General features: G+C 35.5%; 1 protein-coding gene across 2 annotated transcripts in view; it reads left to right on the top strand.

Moving 5' to 3' along the window:
- EIPR1 (EARP complex and GARP complex interacting protein 1) overlaps nt 1-26,515 on the top strand; it is a 145,399-nt gene that overhangs the window by 35,934 nt on the left and 82,950 nt on the right. For both annotated transcript variants that reach the window (XM_032683728.1, XM_032683727.1), the window contains exons 4-6: nt 990-1,146; nt 14,145-14,244; nt 23,603-23,739. In XM_032683728.1, coding sequence (XP_032539619.1) covers nt 990-1,146; nt 14,145-14,244; nt 23,603-23,739 — 394 coding nt within the window. The remainder of the gene's footprint in view (nt 1-989; nt 1,147-14,144; nt 14,245-23,602; nt 23,740-26,515) is intronic.

Here is a 26,515-nt window from a genome sequence, read left to right as displayed (position 1 = left end):
TGTTTTCCTTTCCACTGATGGAAGTTGGTCACATTTACTCATGGCTCTATAATGAGACACTCGACTAAAATCATCTGAAATGTTCTTGGAGGTAGAACTTTGAGAAGGAGGCAGGTGAAATGACCTCAGAACAGAAAACATGTTGTTCGTTGCTGCTTCCTGTCTGGACTTCTCATTTAACACATCCTTCAGCAGGTGGTCGCTCCCCCTGCTTTTGCTTAATGTAGCTGTGGCTGGTTTCTTTGTTTCTGCTGTAGAGGATAATCCCAACCTGTTCATTTTAGGCCAACCCTGGACCAGTGGCTGGAGCAGAAGGAACATGTGCAGTGCTCCTCCCATTCTGCACTGCTACAAAGTGCTGTATTGGGTGATGGGCAATGCCATATGTGCATATGGTATTTTCTCCTCAATCTACAGTGACCTGTTCTTTATACATTGTAATATTTTGCTGTATGCATGTAAATTCACTTTGTCTTTATTCTTCTGCTGTTTTTATTTGCTAGGATTAGAGGCATATACTTACATGGGAAACCTAATTTGTAGTAAACAGTTATTGGTAGTAAAGGATATGAGATGAGGCTCTGGATTGAACTGAAGCTAGCCCTTAAAAGAAAAATGATGTCTACATCCTTACTGTTAAGGAATCGTGCAATGTAACTTGTGGGTCTTTTTCATTAATGCTGGTATGGGGAATGAAGCATGGAAAAATTGCCTCCCAAAGAGTTTTCATGAGCATTTAATTTTGCCTTTATTCAGGGAGAAGCACATTAAATGTGTGCTAATTATGAGTTTTGCAGCAACTTGACTGCTAACTTGAGGTCTGTGTCTGTAACCACGTTCTGCGCTCATTGAATTCATCTTGGTATAATATTTTTAAATATTTCAAACAGCAGATGTGCATTGCTTATAGATTTGTGTAAATGTTGATGCAGTGTATACAAAATACGTCTCCATACAATGATCTGTTGACATTATTCTCTGTTGCTTAGCTTCAGACACTAAAGTCATGACATGTGCTGCTGTTTGGAGGATGCCGAAGGAATTGGAATCAGGCAGTCATGAATCCCCTGATGATTCATCAAGCAACACTCAAACCCTGGAGCTACTCTGTCACCTTGACAACACAGCCCATGGCAATATGGCCTGGTAGGATTCTGCATATTTTATACTCCTAGAAAAAGCCTAAAGGATAGACCCATGCTGTTAGTTTTGTGCAGATTTTTGTAGAAGCTATGCTATGCACTATAAAACTATTCCATCTTTAAAAAAAAGGTACAAATTGGATTTTTAGTACCAGATGTTTCATATATTAAAACCACTTATTAGTGTCCTGCAAAAACACATGGAGTAACAGCCTGTGTACTGTTTTAATGTGTTTTCCCCTACCTGCCCCCATCTAAAACCTTTGTTGCACAAAGGTAAAATTTCAATCTTTTTATGGAATATAAATTTGATGTTACACTTCAGTCTTTCTTTTTTAGTCTTCACTCAACTGATTTGGCATAAGTGTGAGTAATTTATTCTTTGTTAAGGATAAGAATTCATTGTGTTATGTGGAGCCTGTGTAACTACTCTTTATGTGTTGCCTAAGACAGAAAAAGGAGAGCTGCCATACTGCAGAGGTTATTAACAGGGGTTTGTTTCCCTTCCCTTTCCTTTCTGATATTTAAAAAAGTTAAATTTGTCCATTTGCAGGTTCTTTGCTTGGATGTATATGTGACATGTTCCCACTGCTTCCTGAACAGATGCAGGGCATATCATAAGTTTTAAGTATCCATTTCTAGCCACAGATTCCTAGTTTGACCCTTGTATCTTAAATTTCAACTGAAAAAAAGAAAAGGTAAATAGAAGGTAATATTTATATGAGTGGTTCTTGAAGAAGATAGGACATATCAGTGCATTCAAAAGTGTATTGTGTAGAATACTTTTTTCTAAAGTATAGGCTTCCTGAATGTTAAATTTCTTCATTGTAGTATGTTTTAATTCTTTGCTACACATTTTCATATGAATACTCCTCTTTATATCTCTTGTATTATTTTAATTCACTTTTAATTCACCTTTTGATAATTAATATTCCCAACTATATTGGAAAGTGAGTTTTGTTTGTTTTAATCTTTACCTTTTACACCTTAAGATTTGTCCTTTTTGTATTTTAATTTTCTATAATCTGTTTCTATTTAATGCTGGAATACCAGAACTCTGTATGGTAGCCTGATCACTAAAGGAGGAATAGGGAGCATATAACTGCTTTACATCAGGCTGTGAATTTATGTGAATACCCAACATAATTTTTTCCCTCTAATTACAGCTTCATGTGCTACTTTGTGTCACATACTGTCTGATTCTGTTCAGTACTTAGTGCTCACTTAATGCTCTGCTACCATTTAATGCCCATTATCTATGTGCATGTATATATATATATGTATGCATAAAGATTTGAAAATGTCCAGTGTTACAGAGAGATAAAAGGTGTAAACAGAATACTTGGCATTAGTACCACTCACATCATCTCATGCAAGCACAGCTGAGATAGAGGATCTTGTTCTAGAGCAGGCTTTTCTATTCCTGTCACAATCATTTTGGAAACAGCTCACATAAATGAGTAAATTAGGCCTTTTGTGCTAAGTGTGTCTCACTTAACAGGCCATGTCCCACTGAGTGATAGGTTGGCTGTGAATAGCAACTTAAATGTTCTTTTCTATTTCACTTTTTGGATGTTTAGAAAAACTTGAAACTACTTTAAACTTGGTACAATTGTTGTTAGAACCAAACATAAATCAGAAAAGCGATTTTCCTCAGTGCAAGGTATAAATACTTTTCAAACCTCAATGTAAGACCAGCATTCTGGTCCACAATTGGTATGAGATCAGTGATGATCTGGCATCACATGCTGGCAGTAAGAAGGGCAATGCTTATTCTGACTTTCTCATTTGCATTGTCATTAGAGCATACCCTCTAAATTTTACTCAGAAAGCACAGGCTGAACACTGAACCCGTGACTATGTGCACTTTGAGGAAGTTGTTTTCTTCACAAGGTGCAGTAGAGCAGTGTACCACAACCACTAATGATTTGATACAGGCTTAATTTTTTAAAGTTAATTTTGAATATTATTAGTCAGAATGCATGCTAAAAAAAAATCAGATAAAAAACTGGGCTTTTATCATATTTTTATGTGCTTGGCCCAGAAGAATGGCAGAGTAGTCAGTACAGTTTAAAGGTGCAGAGTGTAATGTTGGTCTCAGCCGTTGTGACACTGATTCCACAGCATAGATGCTTCATGATATTCATGGATCTGGTTGCAGATCATAAGTAATTGAGATTTGACTGTAATTAAGAGGGGAAAAAAAGCACAACTATCTTGAAAATGGAACTGGTTATGTGCTCTGGCAGCTACCACCTGCCTCAGGGCTTTATTTACTTGTAGTTTTTTCCTTGTTTTCCCCGCTTTTCTTTATTTCTTAACATATTTTCTTTAACGTTTATCTTCTTGCATTGTTTTTCTCTTCTATTAAAAAGCCTTATACTTGAAAATTACCAAACAAAGTTTTCTGTTTCAAGTATAATGCACTAGGAAACATGAGAGGGGATTTTTTCCAGGTCTTATGTGTCAGGTATTGGTTTTGTTCAACTCTTCACTGAGGTTAAGAACTGATACTGTGTTTCTTTACCTTCATCTCATCTCCTTTATGGTATGCTGTGCTCAAATGTCTCTGAAATTTCTTATTAAAAAACAGCAGGGACATATTTAATACCAATTCTCTTTTGTGAACCAAGACCAAAAGAGCATTTTCAATCAATTGTGACTAAAATCCTAAACTTTACTCACGTGTGACTGAACACTGTGTTCTTCCTGCTCAAGATCTATTGAAATAATTTTTTAGTCTTGACAGAACTTTTGGCAAAAGTCTGATCTCCAAGACATTACAAGCAAGTGAAAAAAGAAAATTGCTTTTCTACACTTCCATTTTGTCTGGATTGCATGAGTTACTGTGTTTAAAAATTAAGCATAACAATTTGTTTTCGGTTACTGAGATTGTTTACTTGCCTCTAAGCTTTGAATTTGGGACTTATCAAAATTTTTACTCAAACTCTTGAATGGCATAAAGAGAGTTCAGAAAATTAAGCAGATGCTTAAATTAGGCAAACAAATAGGCCTTTTAATTACTCTGTTTGGGTCAAGCCTAAGAGGGTTATTTTCATCCTTTGCCTACGGTTCTTCATATAAACCAAAGTGGAAAGACTTCAAGTGCAAAATTTCCAAGTGAGTTACTTTGTGTGAAAAACCCCAGATACACATGGACATTTGTGTGTTTAAAAAAAAAAAGCATTTTCAAAAAATTCATTCTGTAGATAAATATATGTATTCATACAGTGCTAAACACGCATAACTATAGGTATATTGCTCTATGCAATGTTTTAAGATTCAGTTAAAGGAATTTACCACTGAGTATCTTGCACAGTCTACATAGGAGAGGCCAAGGAAACAGGATAGGACAGCAGTTAATGACATTTTCATTACTCCTCTGAGTGCAGCTTGGAGGAATCCCGAGAATTGTGTCTGAAACCCTGAAGACTTACGTTTTAGCAGTAACCTACTGTTCTACTTCTTCCTTGGTTTTGGAGGAGACTGTTGGTAGTAGACTTGACAAGATAGTCCTTGGAGAAGAAGGATACTGCAGGCCATGAGAGAAAGTGTAATATGTGGGATCTTGAATTCATAACACAGCAGGGAGTTTCTCCTCTTGTATCTGCTGGAAGCAGGTTTGCCTGTATCTCCTTAACATCCTATTTTTTGCTTTCCAAATGTGGCAGGTATAAAAAAGGGTAGATTCTGCCTGGTAGCAAGCTGTGTACTTCAAAAGAGAGGGGAACAAGTGAAGTAAGTTGGGTGGTGGTCCATGGAGTAAATTTGGAATAAAATATAAGGGAAATAAATAAAGGGGAAGTGTTATATGGACAATGAAATAGAGTTGTAAAGGGAAAATCAATGGAGATTACAGAGGCAATAAAAGTGGAAACCCAAAAGATGAGGAATGAAGAATTCATATTTTGTATGGAAAACAATCATCAACTGCTAATAATTTGGAAAGGGATGAATATGTTAGGAATAATGATAGATGACTTCATTAAGCTTCTCTGCTAGCTGAAGTTCTTTTTTTTTTTTTTTTTTATTTTGTGTATCCCACTCAATCAATCCTAAACATGTGCAAATATTGCCACATCTAAGAGAACTTAGAGAGGAAGGGAAATTATAAATTTTCTAAAGTCACAGATATTTCAAGAACTCTGGGATGTTTATCACTAAAATATTAAACTAGAACTTCTAATTCACAAAGGAGAAAGTTACTATAAATGAGCTATTCCTACAGACTTTAAGTACTGAGATTTTACTTGGTATTTCATCGAAGGTCTCCAAATAGAGTACTGTGAAGTATCATCTCTTCCTTGGCTGTGTGATTGCACAGTATAAAGCAACCTCATTAAGGTTGGCTTCCTACGGAAGTACAAATTTGCTGTAATAGTCCTTTCAACTTGAGTAGAGATTTACTTTTTGGCCTTTAAATAGTATTAAAAAAACCAAAACCCCACAAACAACAAACCACCCCAAAACATTTTCAAGTAAAAAGATCAAGAGGTAAAAGAATCTGAAACTCTAAAGAAAAGTGAAAATGGTGTTTTTAATAGCTCACATGATTTTTAATAGCTTTCACATGATATTCCGGTAACAATTCTGTTTCCTGTCATGATGTTGGTGACGTTTTGTCTTCTCTGCCAGTTGTTAGGCATCAAGATATATACATTAAAATTCTAGCTTAGTGTTTCATTAAAAAAATAAAAAAAGAAATCTAGAACAATTTAATAGTCTGTACCTAATGAATATAAACCTGAAAGTAACACTACTTTTAGAAGGATCATATTGTCTTGAATATATGGCATAGTAACTGTTATATATGTTTTATAGCAAAGACATGTAATAAATGCAATCATAACTTCTTAAATTTTATTTTAACACTTCGCATGTCCCAGTATCAGAAAAATAATTATGAGGGCAAAGATGCCTCTGATATTTGTGTAGAGGTTTCTTTGAGAGTGTCAGGACTGTCAGTTCCATATGCTGGTATATAAACTGAACTCTGGGGTTTTTTAGGTTTTTTTGTTACAGCTGTCCAGCAGATACTAATTGTATCTTCACATAATGCACAAAATTTCAGAGCTATCTGAAATTGTCAGCATTTAAGAATAATTCTTCCACACTTGGCTCATTCCATACATTTATATTCTTCATCAGCTGCCTCTGATATTACAACAATGAAGTATAGAGAAACTTTTTTGTTTTTTTTTAAAAACTTACTGTATGACAAGTGTTTTCACTGGGAGTGTATTTTAACAGCTGCTTATCAGTACTGATAATACCCCTTATATTTTGATCCTTTCTAAAATGATAAAAATTTAAACTGTATCATATGTTCTACTTCTCTCCCTGCTCTCTTCTTAATTCTGTGTGATCCTGAATTATTCACAGGATTTTGCTCTCTTGAATTTTGATTATTCTTTATTGTAAATAAATCCAAATGTTCAATGTTCAACCATTAGTTGTCTTTCTCATATTTTCTCTCCTTTTCCCTCCTTTTATCATCCTCTCAAATGTGTCTGGAACCAGCACAGTAATTTATAACACTAATTCTCTCTTTTTCATTCCATTGAATGTTTTTGGTAATTTCGAGTGGTTAGTATTGTGCAAGTTTAAAACTTTAAGCTGTTCAGTGTAATCACATTTACTAGGGAATAAATGCGATACATTAATTGGATACCAAAATAATGAAACATTGTGTGATGTGCCCAGTTTATTATGTTAATTTTTGATTAGAGTTTATTTGACTCTAATCTTTTAAAGCTGAGGAAAATTTAATGAAAGTAAAATCTGACACTGAAGCAAATACTAAAGAAAAAATATTTATTTATTTATTTATGTGAACTTATATAAAGTATTAGTTTAACTTTAGGAGATTAGTTTGGTTGATTGCAGTGTGGTGCTAATAATGCCAAGGTTGTGCATTTGATCCCTGTATGGGCCATTCACTTAAGAGTTGGACTCGATGATCCTTGTGAGTCCCTTCCAACTCAGAAGATTCTATGATTCTATGAACTTATGATCACTTCTGATAATTTCAACAGATTTCATATGCTTAAAATGAAAATTAGTTTTGATGAAGTCTTTGTAGTTGTTTGGATTCATAAATCACGATACAGAAAATAGTGCAGAAATCGTGTTACTCTACAAGTAAAAAATAATGGTCTTGTAGAGTACTTTTTTACCTCTTCTTCCCAACTTGAATGTAGTTTTTTGCTTCTGTTCTCACCGTGCTGTTATATTGCCTACTTTTACTGACAAATTAGTTGAGATATTTCCCCACTGAAAGAAAATTGATCTATTTTTAAAAGGTGGGGTTTTTTCCTTTTTATAATGTCACTTTAGCTATTCTTAGCACTAAAATGTGAGGATTGAAGTTTGCATCATCTGATTTTGCAGGTTAAACAGACACTGGATGGCTTTTATTTTCAGTTCTAATTGAATTGCTTAAAATGTTAATGAGGAATGTTAAAAAAAAATGGTGGAAAAAATCAGTTGTGCAGGAGAATTTTATATGTTCATGAGGAACTAGCTTTGAACAGGTACCCCTGTTTTCTTGGTGTCGGTCTCCAAAACCCCATTAAGCATTTATTATTTAGAATATATATTCCTCTGAGTAGAATTCTTTCCTAACACAATATTCTGGGATGACTATAGATGTAGCAATATTGCTGACACTTGCTTACATAGTAGTTAAAAATTCAGGGCTTTGAAATGTCTTTTGGGTGTCTATTGGCTGAAAAAAGTGACCCTTGTACATTTGTGATTGAGTGCCTCTATGTGGTAAAATGTATGTGAGCCCTGAAGGGGAGCCCTGCAGCCTCACACAGCCCATCCATCCCAGTGCTCAGTCTCAGCTGTGGTGATGGAGAGGTAGATCAGTGAGACCACAATAGTGGCAGTCCCAGCCACTTCTTGCCTTGGAGGATTATTTGTGGATGTTTCTGTCAAAATATTTATATATTTTTGTTGTAAGTCATCCAATATTTGTTACTTTGAGGAAATGCTAACTATATTCATCTGTTTTATTCTTTAGACTGTATTTGATGTTTCATGAAATGTCATAAACAGTGTATAACTTTTTTAATTATACACACACACTCCTCCCTTTTCTCTCCCTTGAAAAGACAGTAAGGGAGAAGAGCCCCCCATTAAAAAAAAAAAAGGCAAAACAACAAACCCAGAAGCAAAAAAAAAAACCCACCAAAAATGGTGAGATCTGCTGGTAAGCTATCTTTTATATAGTAGAGACGTTATGAAAATATCCTGTGGCAGTACATTTTTGATCTTAATTGAAAGACATGAGTCTTTAACAGTATTACTGTGGTCAAACTAAACTAGTGCTTTAAATTTGAACCTGATGGTAGTCACCAGAAGGGGGGAAGCTGCTGTTGTATTCTCTTCTTATATCCTGATATTGTTATAAATGTATTTAACAGCATTTAAAAGTCTAGGAAATGTACTGCTGTATGTGATAATTAATTTGTCAGTTTCTCAGATTGGATGGACAAAACAGCTGCAGAAAGACTAAGACTCCTGAGGCTTTTTAGGAAGGACAGGCTGGGATGATGATGAGGAGATTTGTCCTCTCTCTGAGAGCTGTTGGAGTTCACAGAGCTCTGCCTGGGGAGGAATGGATAAGCCAAATGAGAGCTTATGAGTAAGGATTAAAGAGCAGATCACTACAGGTGACACAATAATGGATATCTGCTATAGGCTTCCTCATCAGGAAGAACAATTGGATGAGGCCTTCTATAGACAACCAGATGAGGTCCTGGTGGGGAACTTTAACCTGGTATCTGCTGGAGGGTCAACACAGCAGGGCATAAACAATCCAGGGAGTTCCTGGAGAGCATCGATAACTTCTTGAGCTCGTTGTGAATGGGAAGGTCAAAGCCAGCATTGGCTGTGATGACCATGAGATGGTGGAGTTCAGGATCCTGGTAGAACGGAGCAGGGAAAAACCCAAGTTCACAACCCATGTGAAAACAACCTTCTCTCCTTCAGGAGAAAAGCCCTGGGCTTCTTCAGCGATCTTCTTGAGTAAGTTCTATGTGATAGGTACCCTAGAGAAAAGAAGGATCCAAAATAAAAGTATCCAAAAAGAAAAATCAAAAAAAACTGGTTTGTATTTAAAGATCACCTCCTCCAAGCTCAAAAACAGTCTATCTCAACAAGTATGAAGTTAAGCAGAAATCTAGGATATCTAATATGCCATATATGTTAGCAAGAGACAGACCTTAGAGGAGAAAGCAGTGTCCTAAAAAATCTAGTATACCTTTTATATCTTTGAAAGCAGAGTTTTTTCTGGAAATATGAACTAATATTCCTAATCTGTCTTGAATAAATACATATGACAACAAACAGGCAAAGTAAGCCTCCTAATATTGTTAATCTACTGTAAGGACCTATCTGTGATACCAAATGAACATGAGGAACTCCGATGACCTTATTAAGATCATACTACAAAACTACTTTGTAGCTTGGATTCTAATTAGTGCTACTCATGGGTTTCTCACTGTTGTTCATATGGATTCTCTCTCTGAGCACAGAATCAGCCTTACCCATGAGCTGATGGGACCTGTATCATTGAACAGCTCAAAAAGAATGTAATAGTTTTTTCTACAAAATGGATATTTAGGAGCACCCATTTAAAATCAGTGAGTCCTATATCTTGCTTTCTTGTAAGAAATTCACTACCATGCTTACTGTTAGATTGTGAGCTCCTAGGATTCAGACTGTCTTTATTATGTTTACCTGAACATGAATACCTTTTCAGTGCTGAAATTACTTGGGCCCATAAAGCAAGAACCACAATTTTTTTTTCTCACTAGAAACCATGTTTAATTGCAGCTGCAGTAGGCAGGGAGATGCAGCGAAGTAAACACAAATGTCAAGGATGACCCATTTTTATTCGTCGTTCTATGATTTCTCAAAAAGACTTTATAATGTTGTCAGTACTCTAGTATGATAACTTTAGGAAAAAAATTTTATAGAGGTAAGTAATTTTTCTGTGTCACCTCCTTGTTGGCATACTCTTGTATTTATTGCAAAGCAGTTTTATTTTTCTGAATGTAAAAATAATTTAAGAGCCAGAATAAAGCGCATCTGTCTTTGGGGGTCTTGTCCAAAATAATCCTTAACTTCATTTCTCAATTCTCATTTCTCAGCAGCCTTTTAGCTAAAAAGTTCACCATACCTTACAGGTGTTTAGGAAGCTGTGGTTCTTGTTTTACTGCATCTTGAGAAGTTGGACTCCAGATTAAATCTCAATGGCTGAGAATTTTGAGACAAAGCATTCCTGCAGCATGGACTTCAATAACTGTGAAATAGCCAGAACTGATTCCATTTAGAAATGTGGCCACTTTGTAGAGCACTTGGATAGGGAATGAGGTTCTGGGCTGTCCTTGGTCTGATCTCCTTCCTCTTAGAATAATGTACTGATCACCTGATAAGCAAGAGTCACCTTTAAATTGGAATCATTGTAATGCAAAGAAGGCAGGATGTTTGAGTTTATAATGCATGAATTTTTCTGATGGGCTACACTGAGGTTGGAGGATGGTCTGCTGAGTTACCAAATGTGTGGGTGTGTTTTCTGTTTTTCAGTGCATGAGAGTTTTCAGTCTAGCAAAATTTTTCTGTTTATAGAAATAAATGGTTGTCACTTCTGTAATTACAATTAAGTAGCAGTTAATACTTGCTTTGTCCAACACTTGTGGCTGACTGCAGTTCATATCTATGAAAGTTTTTGCATGTTGCTTTTTTCTTCTTTAGTCCATAATGGAGGACTTTGAATTGCTCATTTGTAAAAGCTCAGTGCTTTTATTAATGAAGGTGTTAACAATCTTTTCAGCATAAAACACAGATAATAGAGTCCTTTCATGTCTGCATTTGAGTGAATATTTTAAATTCTCTTATTTCTTTGCTAGGGAAGTGTTCTCTGTAGCATTTAATTTTTTAATATGAAAAACTATTAGCTACAAGCTTAATTGAAGCATCATGAGTCAGATGATAACAAAATAGGGGAAAATGCAACAAATATAATTGCTTGTCTGCTGTTTATAGATTATCTAAAGAGCAACCCTGAAGTTGACACTGAGTTTCTGAGTGGCAGCTGTGAATTTGACGATTGTCTTGTCCATTGCTGAAAACTGTTGGCATCAGCAACTGTTGGCCCACTCAGGAAAATGGTATTGCCTGGTCTATCTGGTTTCTGTTTTAGCCATTGTCACCACTTTTGCTGTGTTGAAAACTGTTCTGAATGAAAACTTCAGTTTTTCTAAAATTTGTATCTTGCTTCAAAAGTAATTTTTTCTTTTCACTCCCCAGTATTTCCCGCCCCCCTCCTTCTCCATGGTGTTTCATGTTTAACATTCAGTCAAGAGTACAGAATACAACTGAACATGTTACAAAGGGTATTTTAAGTAACCTTTGCTTAAGATTATAAACTCTGAATGATCACTATAACCACACTCATAAAACAATGAACTTTCATAAAATAAAAATTAAACATAAATAAAATGTACATCTCACAAGGATGGAGTGAATGGGGAGACCTTTTCGTTCCAAGGTATATCAGCTGGGTTATAACTGGCTCTAGTTAACACACTGTATTCAACTATAAAAATTCTTTCACCTTGAAGCTCCATGACACTTAAAGATGTGAAATTTCTTCCTACCTTTGAAAACATCAAAGAAATTGTTTCCAGTCTAGCTTTTACAACTGGAAGTTCAGTGATTGGTGAAGGAAAGGGGCAGATACGTCAACAAGCATGAAAAATACTGGTCTCAGGCTGGAAGAGCTCGTAAATTGTTAATTGGTCCAACCAGATTTCATTGTCTATACTTAAAGTATATCTACATGTATCAACACCAAATGCCAATTATATTTTCAGCAATATGGAAGTAAAATGATGGACTTAAGTAAATGTGATCAGAATCAACTTGAAGATTTCTTAGTTGCCTATTAAGCTGTGTGATGATCCTGATGTCTTTTGATTTCACACTGAAAAACTGGATTGTGGCAGGTTAGCTGTGATCACATAGGGGTTACAGTGCATTAAATTTTTATTCTGTTATATGTGTTCATAAAATATTTTAATCTATTTGAAGGATCAGAGTATTTGATATATCTGTGCAGCACAACTACATGAAATTTTGAAATACACGTGGCAGTGCCAGTTGGTTGCTTCTCATTATCATGGGCAAAATGTGGTTGAACATGTAACTGAAACTGCATCTCATCATTTTTCTTATCAACACTCATTTTCAATTTATTTATTTCATTTATTTTTAAATAAGATTATCAATACTACAGACAAAACAGCCCAATTTAAAGCAAATTGTAGAATCATTCTAGTTTCATGTTCTTGTTAAAACACATTTAAAAACATGATGGTAGCTTAATGTGCAATATGAAGTGGTTTTGTCCTAATTCAAGACAGCTCACTACAAATGGACTTTTATAAGTAGGTAATTTCCATGAATTAACAACATAATAAGGATGCAGGTCATGGTTCCAACAGAAGATAGCCACAGAAGCTAGTCCTTTCTTTAATTTGCTATGTTGTCTTAGGGAAAAGTTCAGTGGGTGAGAAGTCAGCCAATGCACCCCTTTAGTTCCAGCTTTTTCATTTACTTGGTGTTAATTTTCTTTTTGACATAGTTCTATTTTCTCTACATAGTCTGGCTTCTCTATAACAGCAAACAGGTGCAGTCATCTGCCTGTATATCTAATATTTGTTTTACTAAAAGTGCAGAGTAAAAACCAGTGATACTGTTTACAGAAGGAGCAAGAGGAATTTGAGAAGAACATATTAGTTGAGAATAAATGTGGTTTATTTATGGTGTGAAAAAATGACTGTGTCCCTTCTTTCTGCTACCTGCCACTTTCTGTTTTCTTTTCCTTGTGTTTTGTACCATAAGATTAGATGGAGTTCCATCACTTTAGATCTGAAGCCAGACAGGTTATATCCACCATCTTAGGAAAATAGGAGTAGTGCAAAATCTGGGATAAAATAGAAGCATGCATAGTGTGCAGCACAGAATTAGGAAGGTAGTGGCTGCGTAATGTTGGGCTCTCTTGTCCAAGGCTGCATCTACTTGTGCAACCTTCTTTTATCTGTTCCATCCAGATACTGAACTGATTCATGTGAAAAGCAAAACAAAAAATGACTAGACAAAAAATTTGTGTCTAGTCATGGACTTTTGACAATTTTGAGAGATGGTACTTCAAATGTACATTGAAGATGAGAACAGCATTTCAAATGCCTTTAAATAACTCAGGTTTAAGTCTACAGATGGGAAGAAGTTTCTACATTAAAATATTGATACTAAAGTTTTGATCTCCACCTTCAGCTATATTGTTACTGTAAAATGATTGGGAGGTTGCACAACTTTGTTACAAAAGTGTTGGGTATGGAAGCCTCTCTTTTAATCTGTTATCTCCAGCAAATTTATTAGGGTTATAGGGCATATATTTAGCTGTGCTGCCCCTACCAACTGGCTTAAATATGTTGCTTCTCAAGGGCAGAACAAGAGAGAAGGACTAATTCCTTGCATTCTTTCATGTATAACATGAAGTGAATCACAGGTTGGAAGTATCTGTTGATTAAGTCATGATGACAGGTGCTGAACTGGAAGAGATTTGCATCAAAACTTTTGATTTGCAATCAAAAAATTATTTTCGTTGCACCTTCAAAAAGGATGCATGACATTACATCTCAAGAACTTTGAAGTGTCAGGCTGAAGCATTCAAAAGTTAGTGGACGTCAAGGTCTCTGGTTGGTTTTCTGTGTATGTATGCAGAATGACTGCTACAAATTGCTAGTTAATGGCAGATTTCGCACTTAAAATATGGGATGGCTTTCAACTCAAGGAAACCAGAAGAAATATGGTTTGATATGTTCTGGAATAGATGAGATCTGCAGAATTAAAATGACTTTCTGGTTCAAATTCTGATTGGTTTTAATGTTGGATTGTTTTTTTTGTTTATCTGTTTCTGTTTTACAGTGTTATGTGGGAACCAATGGGAGATGGTAAAAAGATTATTTCACTGGCTGATAACAACATATTATTCTGGGATTTGCAGGAAAGTTCAGCTAAAGCTGTGGTAAGAAATTTTTTTTTAATAGAACATTATCTACTCGAATGTAGTGCAAACAACAATATTCAGTAGCCTAGAATTTGCTGATATTTTTAACTTTGCTTCAGAAATATCTTGTTGCCTTTAATGTGTGTGGGGGGAAATGAATATTCTATCAGTTGTCTAGCTAGTGGGTAAATATTTTCCTTGTTCTAGACTTCCCCTTTCCTACTGGTTTTGCAGTGAGTAATCTAAAATAACGTACACATTTGGCGAATGTGTACAAGGGAAAAAGCCAAAGATATATTAACTCATGTTGGTTAATAGCATGCAGCCCTTTAATTTACAACCCTTGTATGCATAGGCATAATATAAATTTCTCTATTTGCTATGTGCTGTTTTGGAATTCTGAATATAAGTGTTATTTTGTACTATAATGTTTATTCAGATTATTTCAGTTATTGTTAAAAGCTTCTTGTTCAGGAACATATATTAAAAAAAGTGTCATTGGTATAGATTTTTTTGTCTGATTATGCCATGTCATTGATTGTATATAGAAAACTTTGAATGTTTCTGTATGGAATCATTTAGGTCAGTGTCTGTGCTTAAAAATGGAAACTGATTATGTCAAGGATATTATTATTATTCGGTTTATATGTTGCCATTTCTAGATTTAACTCCTAAAGTCAGGGTTAATTTTTCTTCCTGAATGCTCAATATCAGGATATTGAGCTTATGTGTCCATAAGCTCTTCTTTGTTGGTACCATCTGACTGTGTGCAAAGAAATGCACACAGTTATTATTTTGAGTTATTATTTTGCTAGATTTCACATAGTATCAATGTAATGTAATATAGTTTAATCCTTTATGTTCATAATTAAGCCCTTTGGGTTCCTTCACTAGATGAGAAAACTTCAGCTTTTTTTTCACCTGCAACTTCAATTGGTGTTACGTTGCCTTCCAAGGCTTCTTCAAATTAGTGTTTGTTTTTATCAAACTGATGTTGAGAGTTTCTGACAGCTTGCCTCCAGGAGCTTGTCTGTGGCATTGTATCCACTGGATTTGCATTACACCTGCATTTAGTTAGTATTTCTTTTCTAATGCCTGCGTAATACACAAACTCTTTTAGAATGTTGAAAAACTACTTTGAGGGTGGTATTGCTTCATGCTGTGCCTCTTCATGTCTCTTTGAAGTACTGGGACTACTAGACAATTTAGCATTTTCCCCTTCTCATACTTTCAGTCTTTGGGCAGTTCTGTCCTCTCTTGCTATAATTCTTTTGAATGCTAATTAGTATTTTCACTGTTCCAACCACTTTCTCATAACTGTCTCGATTTTCTTCCTAATCCTAAGCTCTCTGAAATGGCTCTGCCAATGGGAGGGTGTTGGAACTAGATGATCTTTAAGGCCCCACCAAAGCCACACTATTCTATGATTCTATATTATTTCCTTTGGGATGCTGTCCAGTGTGTTTATCAGTTTCTCTGAGTGGGAATCTTGTAATGAATGCCAAATTCCTTTTTAATTCCTCATTTTATTTTGCTTGCGATTTATTTACTAGAATTTGGTATTTTGTCTCTTCCTTATACTATTCTTTTTCTCAAAACTAACCCCTCACTCCATCACACAAATATTTGTGCATATAACTATGATTTCCATTTTCTTTTCCCTTCCATTGCTAACATTCTGCTCTGCATAATTTTGGAGAGGAGTAGACTCTTCAACAAATTATGTAATTTCAGCATGATTTTGGGAATCAATATTTCTGTCCTCAAAGAAGTATTCAGCTTGCTGATCCTTTCAATATTTCAAGTAGTGTTCCTTATGTAGAATATTTTTTATTGTTAGTTTTAAAATATGCCTGTACTACATCAAATATTGTTGGCACAAAAGGACTCCAGAAGGCAAAGTAAGTGATAAAGGAACTAAGGGGATTAAACCTGTGACATTTGTTGTATGCTTATATTCGATAAAAGGAAACAAGTAAAACCAAATGTGAAATTCTGAATCAAAAAAACCCCTGCTTCTAGTCATGAAAGCTAAGACTATGAAAGTAGATATCAACCCTTGGCCAACATGTTGACATAGGAGCATTTTGAAATGTTTGTTAACAACTTTTGTTTGCAGAAGTTAAGAATGTTATTTAGATTTTACAGTCAGGCTCTTAGGAGACTTGATATAGTATTTGACTGATTCTCTGTATTTCCATCTAAAATAATCTGGTATCTCATGAGAGTGCACTGTAAATGAGAATTATTGTGATTAAAATTTTTTACCTGAAAATAACTGTTTATCATAATCAGTCTTCTGCTCCAGCAATTTTGAGTTGCTCTTAGATGATATTTGCTTCAATACTAAGTCAGTGTATAATGCTTTTAAAGTGAAGTCCATGGAAACTTGACTCTCAGACATATCTCCACACCTCAAAATCTTAAGCCAAGTAAACCTCTTCTGAGATGACTGGGTCTGTTGCAATTCTGTTGAATTTTTCTCTGCAGCAAATTTGTCTCAAACACATCTGTGGATTCCTAAGTGGAGTCCAGCTGGACAAGACTGAGGAAAGCATTGGGCATCTCTTTAAAATGCCTGCTATAGACTTTCTAGTAATTCACATGAAGACAAGCTGAAGTCCAGTATCGTAGGCTTTTTCAGGACTAGAATCAACTGCAGTATATTTCTGAAATCTTTGACGATCACCTCCTTCCTAAGAGATTAACTCCCCATTAAAATCCATATAAGCCTGAAAAACAGTAACTGTTATTCTGTAGCCATGTAGCATTTTGTATTTGCAAAAAATTATGTAGGACTGATAGTTACAGGGAGCAATGAAGAAAAATAAGCCAGGTTTCATTACAGAGATGGCTTTCTCTTTAAAAGAAAAAATAATTAAAACCCTCCACCAAAAATTAACACTCTACCCCCTACTTAGCTGCTATAGTATTTAGAATGTGAGAGAAATCTGTGAGAACAGGTTGGTTAGAAAACAGATAACATTGGTAGGGGTAAGCAGTAGATAGATTTTCCTTTTGGTTATCACCGTGCACAAGAAGTGTTTGTCACCAATGAGCTGTTGGTGAAATAGTGATTTCTTTCTGTGAGTATCCTGTTTATAAGGAATTGTTGAATGCATAATATATCACAACTCTGAAAAACATGTGATTTGTATTTTAGTGCTTTTTGATCAGAATATAAAAAGACTTTTCTTGAATAGTAGTAAACAGAGCTTTTTTGGGCCCAGAAAACTGATACAGAACACCTACAGCAAAAAAAAATCAGGTCTTGCTACATTTAAAAAAGACGCATGTTAAAACAAATTAGAAAAAACACATTTGCTTTATATTAAGATACACAGAGAGATTATGTAAATGACAAGAAACATTGTGCTTAGTGTTCATTAAGATAAAAAGTTGTCCGTTTCTTAGCCACCTGATATCTCATCACCTATCATGCTGTTTGGTTCAAGCAGACAGTGACTAAGTAGTAAGTAGCTCCTATTGAGGAAACTTCCTTGTCTGACTGTCCAGGAGTCGCCCCCACAGTCACACTCCCACCGCCAGAGACTTTCCCTGCTGGGACCAAAGCCCCCTCCCCAGTGGACAGTTCCACTGAGCTGACGGGTCCCTGCTTGACTCCCCACACATCCCACAGTCACACACAATCAGAGGAGGTTTCCCTACCTGATCAACCCCAGGTTTCCCAGAGCAGAGGCTCAGACCTCTGGTTCCCTTTAGTAACTTCATCAGGGTGCAACAAGAAAATAACAGCTGGAGCTGGTGCCAAGGAGGGACCCCAACAAAGGAAACTGTTGGCTTTTTTACCCTCACAGTCTATGCCTCGGAAGTCTGGGAGCTCCTGCTGTGTCTGTGAGTGTCCAGTCACGTGGCGGGCAACACAGGTCCATCTGCCCTTCGTTGTGCAAAGGGTCAGTGCCTGTTCCCAGCCTCCTGCCTCGAGCTCCCATAATTTCCCGCCACCCAGAGCTCAATGTACAGCTGGCACTGCAGCTGCACACCAAGCTACCTCCACTTAATGTTTTCCCCAACACTAGTAAACATGTATTCTGTAGGGACTGTTGAGGGGAGAGTGTCTTTACAAAGTATACGTGTTGCTATAGACTTATAAGTGAAATAACAATGTACCTTTGTGTGTTTATATATATTATTAGAACTGAATAAATCAAGAGCCTAGAATTAAGGTAATAAAAATGTCCACATCTTGGATTTTTTTTCCTATTTTGTAAAAAACATGATGGTGCTCAAGTTGATTAACATCATCATTGTTAACTAAAAGTAAGATCTGGTCCACTGTATCTGTATCAGATAGTAGAGATAAGGAGGTACTCATTACATTGGTGCAGAACTGGTCTTTCTGTTTTAATAACATTTCAGTTGCTTCCTTTTTGGATAGATATATATTATAGGCAATATTCATTTTAATGGTAAGTGGTAAACCAAATGCTACTCTTTATGGACTTTTCATGTTTATGAACAAGTTTGTTTAAAATTCAGGTATAACAGGTGAAAAACTGAAAATATGTCTTGAAAATTTTGCATAGGCCAAAATTTCTACTTGTCTACACTGATCAAACCTTCTGAGTCTTATTTGGTGTATCTTTTGTATCTGCCTGTGGTTTACAAGTCACATTGTTTCATTAGAATTAGAATTTTAGGGTTCCCAATACATTCACAGCTTCTTTGTAATAGAATCATTGGTGTGTTTGTTCTCTGAATTATTTGGTCAGTTTGCTATAAAAAACATTTTCTTATCATAACTTACTATACACTTCGCTGGATTTGTTTGGGGTGTTTTCTGCTTTTGTTTTGGTTGGGTTTTTATTTCCTTTCAATGTTTTTTTGCTAACATGTTACCTCATTACAGTATTTAATACAGGAATATTTGCCTGTATTTGCAATAAGACAAGCTTCTCCTTTCCTTTTGATCACTCCCTTTATTTTTGTTTTGAGGACGTTACCTTCTGAGATGAAACTAATCTTATGCTCGCTGCATCATTACCTTTTGCAATTAAATTAGCCGTTCTTTGCCATTTATAATCATTAGCTGGACCCAAGAGAAGCCCAGCCAATCCACAAGGTGTGGGTTGAGTCTGCTGAGAAGATGACAGTTAATATTTCTGTGTATACACTTAAGGTCAGATGTTGCCAAATCACTAGAACTCTTCCTTGGGAAAATGCAATATGTTTGGCATGGCAGATAAGTGCAACAAAATGAAATGGAGATATTAAAATCTAGATATTTTTCTGGTTTTCATATGTTTTCATGAAGGGATGAATAAAGGTGTGGTTTTGGTAATTTTAATCCAAGTTACTCGTTAGATTCTTTCTGGATTTCTTGTCCCTTCTGGATTCTTTAGCAGCATTAAGATATAGGTGGTCTTCATTCAGAACAACAGATAGTATCTGACGGTGGCATTCCAGGCAAAGCAGAATATATTGGGAGGATTTCACAGGCTATCTGGATAAAAGTGATGTATCCAAATATAGGAGGATGTTAGGAATAAGCATGAGATGCTTTCTTGGCAAGATTGCTGCTGTTTCTCATGGTAAGGAAATACCTTGTGGAGTTCAGTGGAGAATTTTTTTAGAGTGCCCCATAATTACTGCAACTAGCATAAACATAGATTAATTATAGAAGGGCAAAAAACTGTCAGAAGAAAAATAAAAGGAAAATTACTGGATCAGAAAGAGGATAGAAACCAGCTCTTAAAGAGTTGGAATCAGTTTTATTTAATGGTCTCCTTAACGATGGAATAGAAGTAGAAGTGAAATAATGAAAATTTTTGCTGACAGAACATGGGATGAATCATCAGTGTATAGGAATAACAGTATATTTCAGGGAATGAACTTGATGTTTAGTTTAATTTTTCTAGTATAAAGCAGAAAACTTCTGTTTAAGGAATATTTTCTTGCTGTGACATAGAAACTCAGCACTTAAAAATAACTGGATTCTGTTACTTAGCTATTGTGAGAGTAGCCCTGAACTGCCAGTATGATAAGGCTATTTGAAAAGGCAAATAGTTGTAAGATGGTTCAGGAGACAAGAACAGTTATGAAAGGACTATGTGGCATGGTTGCCTGCAATGGGAGGAACTGAACTCAATGAATTTAAAGTCCTCATCAGCATTAGTGTTTCTGTCAATAACAAACCAGAAAGACACTTATGCCTTCTTAATATCAATCTCAAAATAGTCTGCTTGGGTTTGTCTACTTAGTGTAGCCCTTACTATATCTTTCTTCCAAGTACTTTCCTGTTCTGTTCTTGGACATAAGTAAGCTTTATGTATCCATGTGTCTCTTGTCAAGGAGTCCATTGCATAAAGAACCGCTTTCTTTTGTTTCCTGTTGAATCTGACTTGTACAGGCTTCCTTCGATGGCCTATAGATCTTTTCCTGGAAGAGAGCATCAACAATTGGTTCACTGTCTCCGTGCTGCTTGTGGTGTTTCTCCATAATCTCTGTACTCTTTACAGTTTAATATATATTGGCTTTTGGGTTTTTTTGAAGGACATTGCTTATCCTTTCCTCTTTCCAAGCCAGCCCTTGTGAGACCAAATTTTGAAGGAGAAAAAAAGCCATCTCATTCCTTACTGATGTTTTGATGAAAATAAGTTGGAGTAATTGATATTTTCACTGTTCCACTTAAGCACTTAGGAACAGAGTTAAATCCATCCATACTCTGATAACCATTTTACACTGTTCAGCATTTCCTCTAGACGTTTTTTCTGAAGTCAGTGTGTGATCCTTGCACATTGCAAGAGCAATACCTAATTTTGTTGTCTAAAAGTAGACATTCGATCTTACTCTGTTCTTTTCTTTTTTTCCTTAATGTAAGTCACATTTTGTGTAGTAAAATAATACCATAAATCGTTTTCCTTCAGTATCCAGGGAGACCCTCAGACCTGCATGTCTTAATCTTCTGGGCAGCACAGATCCAAATCTTCACGCAAGAATAATGTCTAAAATACACCTTTGTCATGTTTTCCTTTCCTTTTGTAGTCAACTTTTCTACCTTTAAAGAGGGGGAGGAAAGGGTTCAAGATAAAAAGAAAGCTTGCTTACCTGTCCATATATTTAGGTATCAATTAAAATTAAAACTAAGGGTTTTTTTGAACCTTCATTTGTTATTCTGAACTACCAACTTTACTTCTTTTATTTCTTGTATTTCCAGTAAGGAGACTTGTAGACCTCCTTCTGTTACAGGATTCCTTCTTAGGTATGAAAATTTCCCTCCCTTGTCTCTTAATTGTCCTTTAAATCCATACAGTTCAGGTTCATAGAAGACATGTAAAAGAACATGGAGTTGATTGAGAACTTGGCAGAATATGTAGTTGGACATCCATACAGGAAAAAATGTAATTTAATTCCTGCAAGTACTTAAGAATTGCTTGGGAAGGCTAGGATGACTTGGCCCATCTAAAGTGTGTAATTCATATGCTGTTAAGGAATAGCAGGGTATGTCTACTGGCCTCAACCCTAAAGTTTTGACTGAAAAGAAGAAAACTTTGATCTTTTTATAATAGTTTATATTATAAAAGTTGAAATGGAAAGACTTAAAAATTGTCTGGAATGCTGGAGAATGTATTGTCTGCTGCTGACAAAGACCCTCTTCCCTGAGTCACATTTTGGATCTGTGATGCTTTCCATCTCAAGAACAGATTTTGGAAATACCTGATAGGAGATACTCTTTTTGTTGGTACTGTCTTACTGTCAGTGTTAACATTTAATTCCTTCCCTCCTCCCAGTCTGTTCTTTGTATGGACAAGACTGCTAACTAAAGAAACTTAGTATAATATTCTAAAAGACCCACACAAGCCATGCATATCCGCTTGTGCCTGGAATCTAGTATTTGTCAAAAAATCAACAGTGCATTTTATTATCCTGCATCCAATGTCCTGTACAGTGTCTTTTATTTCAATAAGTAACCTGCAAGTTGTAGAAAGACCTTCAGACAGTATTTGCTCTGGAGGAGGAATGGTGCTAGAGGAGTAGGTTTGGCCACAGTGTTATTACATTGTTCATTAACACATGAGCAATATATGATCTTGCGTGCTGGATATTCTTTAAAAAAAAAAAGGCAGAAAAATTTTTGGAGGGCAACACATTTTAGGTAGCATTAGGTAGACTTCAATGATAGAAGAGTTGTAATTTCTAGATTTTTAATGGTAATGCTAAAGAGATATGATATTCTTGGTGGAGCTGTAGTAGTAAAAAGTTAACAAAATACATAAATGGACATTGGAACAATATGCAAATAGGTTTAAGCAGTCTTGTACTGACAGCATATTTTTGTGTTGATGTCAGTTAAAGTTTATTTAAGCACTTTGTATGTTTTAGTCTTTTTCATCCATCAAAGTGTAATATTTCTGCTGAGAAATCTAGTATTTAATAGAATATTTATGTTGTATTAGGATCCAACAAGATCCAGCACAGCTTTCATGAAATACCTCATAGTGAAATGTTTTGAAATATGGAAGTTGTGTGAAAGATGACCAAAGTCATGCTATCTGCCTAACTGCTCAAAATTTGTATAAATTTAATATCTGATTAAGTGCAAGTACTTTGGTTTTTCTTCCACCCATGTAGATATTAAGTTTCAGAAAGTCATTAGAAGTAAAAGTAATTTGCAGTGCCTGCAGCTTCATTTCCCCTCATGTGCACATGGAATTGGGGGATAACTTGCTATACAACTTCAAAGAGAAAGTTGATTACTTTGGACCTTCTTTTCATTAACTGTGGAGATGCAGAGCTGCCTGCTCAATGAGATGTAAGCCCGATTTTGGAACTGAAACCTTTAATTATCACAGATAGTAGATTTGTGATCCAGTATCTACTGTTATTTCAATGGACATGGGCACCTAGGCCTTGATATTTCTTATTTTTTATTTTTTTAAAATTTTAAAAGTGCTATATATTTATCCAAGGGTCTTCGACACCATAATTCTGTTCCTACAGATAAAATTTGGCATTTTGACATTGAAAAAGTCTAGTAAGACTGTTAACAAAGCTAAATGCATGTGTGTGTGTGTGTGTGTGTGTGTGTGAGGCAGCTACGAATTTCTGCAATGTGCCCATATTGTCTATCTACTGTTTCAACAAATGATCTAAAGCTGTTTTTTAAATTTATACAGTAGTACAGTACTTCTCGTATTTCTGAAGACATTACAGTGCATAAGCCTTTGTAAAAATTACTCTGAGAGAGAATATTAGCTCTAGCTTTTAATTTTTTTCTCTTTTTACTTTTTTATCCTAGGAGATGGTAGTCTGCACTTGGAGCAATAGGCTATTGAGCAGTTTTTGTCTTCAGAGGAACTAATTTCATTGTAATGTTACATTTGGAAACATTTCCAGCTTTGTTTCGTTGTTTTAGCTCTCTAGTTCTGCAGCCTTGGAAGGGAAAGGACAATTAAAATTTACTTCTGGAAGATGGAGTCCACACCACAATTGTACACAGATTGCAACAGCCAACGATACCACTGTTCGAGGATGGGACACACGAAGCATGAGGTAATGAGAAATTGCACTCGTGTTCTCTAGAGAAGACATTCTCCTTTGGAGATAGATTTTTTTTTTTTTCGTTGCTCCTAACATTTTATTTTTTTTTTTAGATAATGAATGTGGCAAACCTATAATTTATAAAAGGAGTAGTTGTGCTTGCGTAGCTGATATATTTATGATTTAGTGAAGGGTTTTCTCTGGTTTTCCCCCTCAGCTTCAATTCTGACTTACATACTGAGTTTTACCGAACTATGTATCAATCTCAAGATGATTTGTTTAGGGATTACCTTAATGAAGCTGTTCTGTAATTCAGCCTGAAAATGATTTAACAACAGTCCTGACCATGTGATGAACTTTCTTCATAGCATACTATTTAAAGGTGATTTTAATCTTTGAAGGCAATTCACAGGTTAAGTTCACTCTTTACTATTTTGATTTTAACAAATGGAGTTCTGTACTAAAGATTGTAGCATGCTAGTTTAAGAAACCACTGAATCTATCAAAATCATAACCAAATAAAAGCTTCGAATATACCTAATAAGGTGTTTTCTGCCCTGCTCAGTTATGATTTTGATAAGCAAAGGAGTGATGTTGTGCACATCTGTTGCCATGACTACTAAAGCCTGTGCAAGCTTTTTTAAAATACACTTTATCCCTTTAGCACATAGTAATTTATCACTAAACCGAGAAGACTGATGTCTTGTAATAACTTTTGTTGCCTTGAAGGGGGATGACTTTAAATTTAGTTCTGTGGTTCCTGCCAACTGAGAGGTGTAGCAATAAATCCCTGTGTTTGCCAGCTTTGTGTGTTTTTACCAAAAAGGTTTATTTAATTAAGGAAAGGAAAGGTAAAAATACAAATACAATAATTAAAAGTCACTTCCTGTATGTTTGTCATCAAGTTTGAAAGTCCTGGTCTTTGCCTTATGAAATGATACATAAAAATCTAACTTTATGTGGATATTTTGGTTTATAAGGACTCTTTTAAATGAAGTGTACAAAAGTGGAAGGAGAGGTCAAAGGAGAAGGGTTTTATTAAATTTACATTTTTGGTGATATTTTATAATCATCCTATTTTTAACATATAGCATGCAGACCTTAAGATTAAAGCCTGTGTTTCAAAGAGAAAATGTTAAATATTGTGAGGTCTGCTTCATGCTCTATCTCATTAGAAAAAGCATCTCTATCTTGCATTGAATGAGTTCTCTGAGTAACTTCTATGAAGGTAGATAGTCCAGATATTAATAAGATCCTCAATGAAAGGTGTAGCTTGGTTAACACAAACAAACCCCACAATTCTGATTGGTTTAAGTGAAGCTCAGGTTAGATAGTCCTTAAACCAGTTTAAGTACTAGGCAATGCCAAAGAGCTGTTCGCGGTATACTGGAAAAATATGTGCAAGAATAAGTCTCATCTGCAGTTACACTGTAATATGTCTATAATTATGTGAATATTTGATAATGATTAGTTAGGCTAGAAGTGGGAGCTTAAAGTCAGGGCAGTATAAACTATGGCAGTATAAGATGCAAAAAATGAGGGGGGAGGGAGGAATCAAGGGCAGAAAACTGCTATACCAGCAAAGAGAGGAGCCAGCATAGCTACTTCTGCAGAGTGTGGTTATGATAGCTGTGAGATAGGTGGAGTACATAATTTTGGAGATATCAAAGAAGGAGAGGAAAGAAAGATTGTTAAGAAGACTCCTAGACTAGACTAAGAAGCAGTCTTAAGAGCTTGTGAAGAAGGGGAGACAGACACTAGGCTGAATCGATTTAGAGAGAGAATTTTGAGGAAAATTCAAACTCCAAGAATAAATTCTAAAAAATATGGACAAAGAATAATTTGAGAAGGTAGAACCAACAGCTGGAGAAAATGTATATGTGGTCTGGCATTAATCTTAGGATCTATAAGTGGGAAATTCAGTGCATGTATTATTGCTGTAGGTAGGATGATAGGGTGAAGAAAAGAATATTCATATTTGGGAAAGAAAGGGATTAAGTGGTCAGAATAACAGTTAAGTTGGAACAAAGGCTTTCATGGTGAGCAGTGCTGAATACACAGTGGACTTTGATTTCTTTTTAAGCCCTTACACGCTATGAGCAGTGTAAGAAAAAAAAAAAAGAAAGGTGCAATAAAGAAGTGTTTTACTGCTACAAGCATGCTTGAGACTCAAAATTTTTCCCATAGACATTTTTTAAGAAATTAAGAGGAAGTTTGAATTTGATTCCCAGAATACCTGGTAGAAAGGCATACCTGAAGGATATCCTTAACCTCTCAAACTCAGAGAAGAGTGTTCATGATTGATATTGAGGTAACTTCACTCGTGACTGCCGTAGATATCAGGATAGGGCTTAGTAGAAGCCTTGTATACTTCGAATCTCTCCTTATGGAGCTGTTTTGCTTTGTAGGTATTAGCAGCAAGAGACTGTTTCATCTTGACAGAAGACAATAAGAATATGAAATTTTCACAAGAAATATGAAATTTTAGTCAGTATGTTTTCTGAAGAGAAACATTTTCTTTTAAAGAAAGGAAGAAGCTCACAAAGTGTTGACAAGTTCTAGGGAAAATTGTAGGAGACTGTCAAGTCTAAGCAGAGCTTTAGATGGTAGATGGTGGCTTTGAGAAAACTGATAATGCAACTGTGGAAAAAAAATAAAAAAACCAACCAAGTTGAAGAGGCGAGATAGGGAAACAATCTAATGGAACATGATGCTTGAGCAGAGATTCTGGGTTGTTAGCAGTGCTACAAATGTTTTCTCAAGTGGTCCAGATGGATGAGTATGCACA

Source organism: Chiroxiphia lanceolata, chromosome 3 (assembly GCF_009829145.1).
Source record: "Chiroxiphia lanceolata isolate bChiLan1 chromosome 3, bChiLan1.pri, whole genome shotgun sequence".
In the NCBI taxonomy this organism is placed as follows: Eukaryota; Metazoa; Chordata; class Aves; order Passeriformes; family Pipridae; genus Chiroxiphia; species Chiroxiphia lanceolata.
This window is presented reverse-complemented; position numbering and strand designations above follow the sequence as displayed.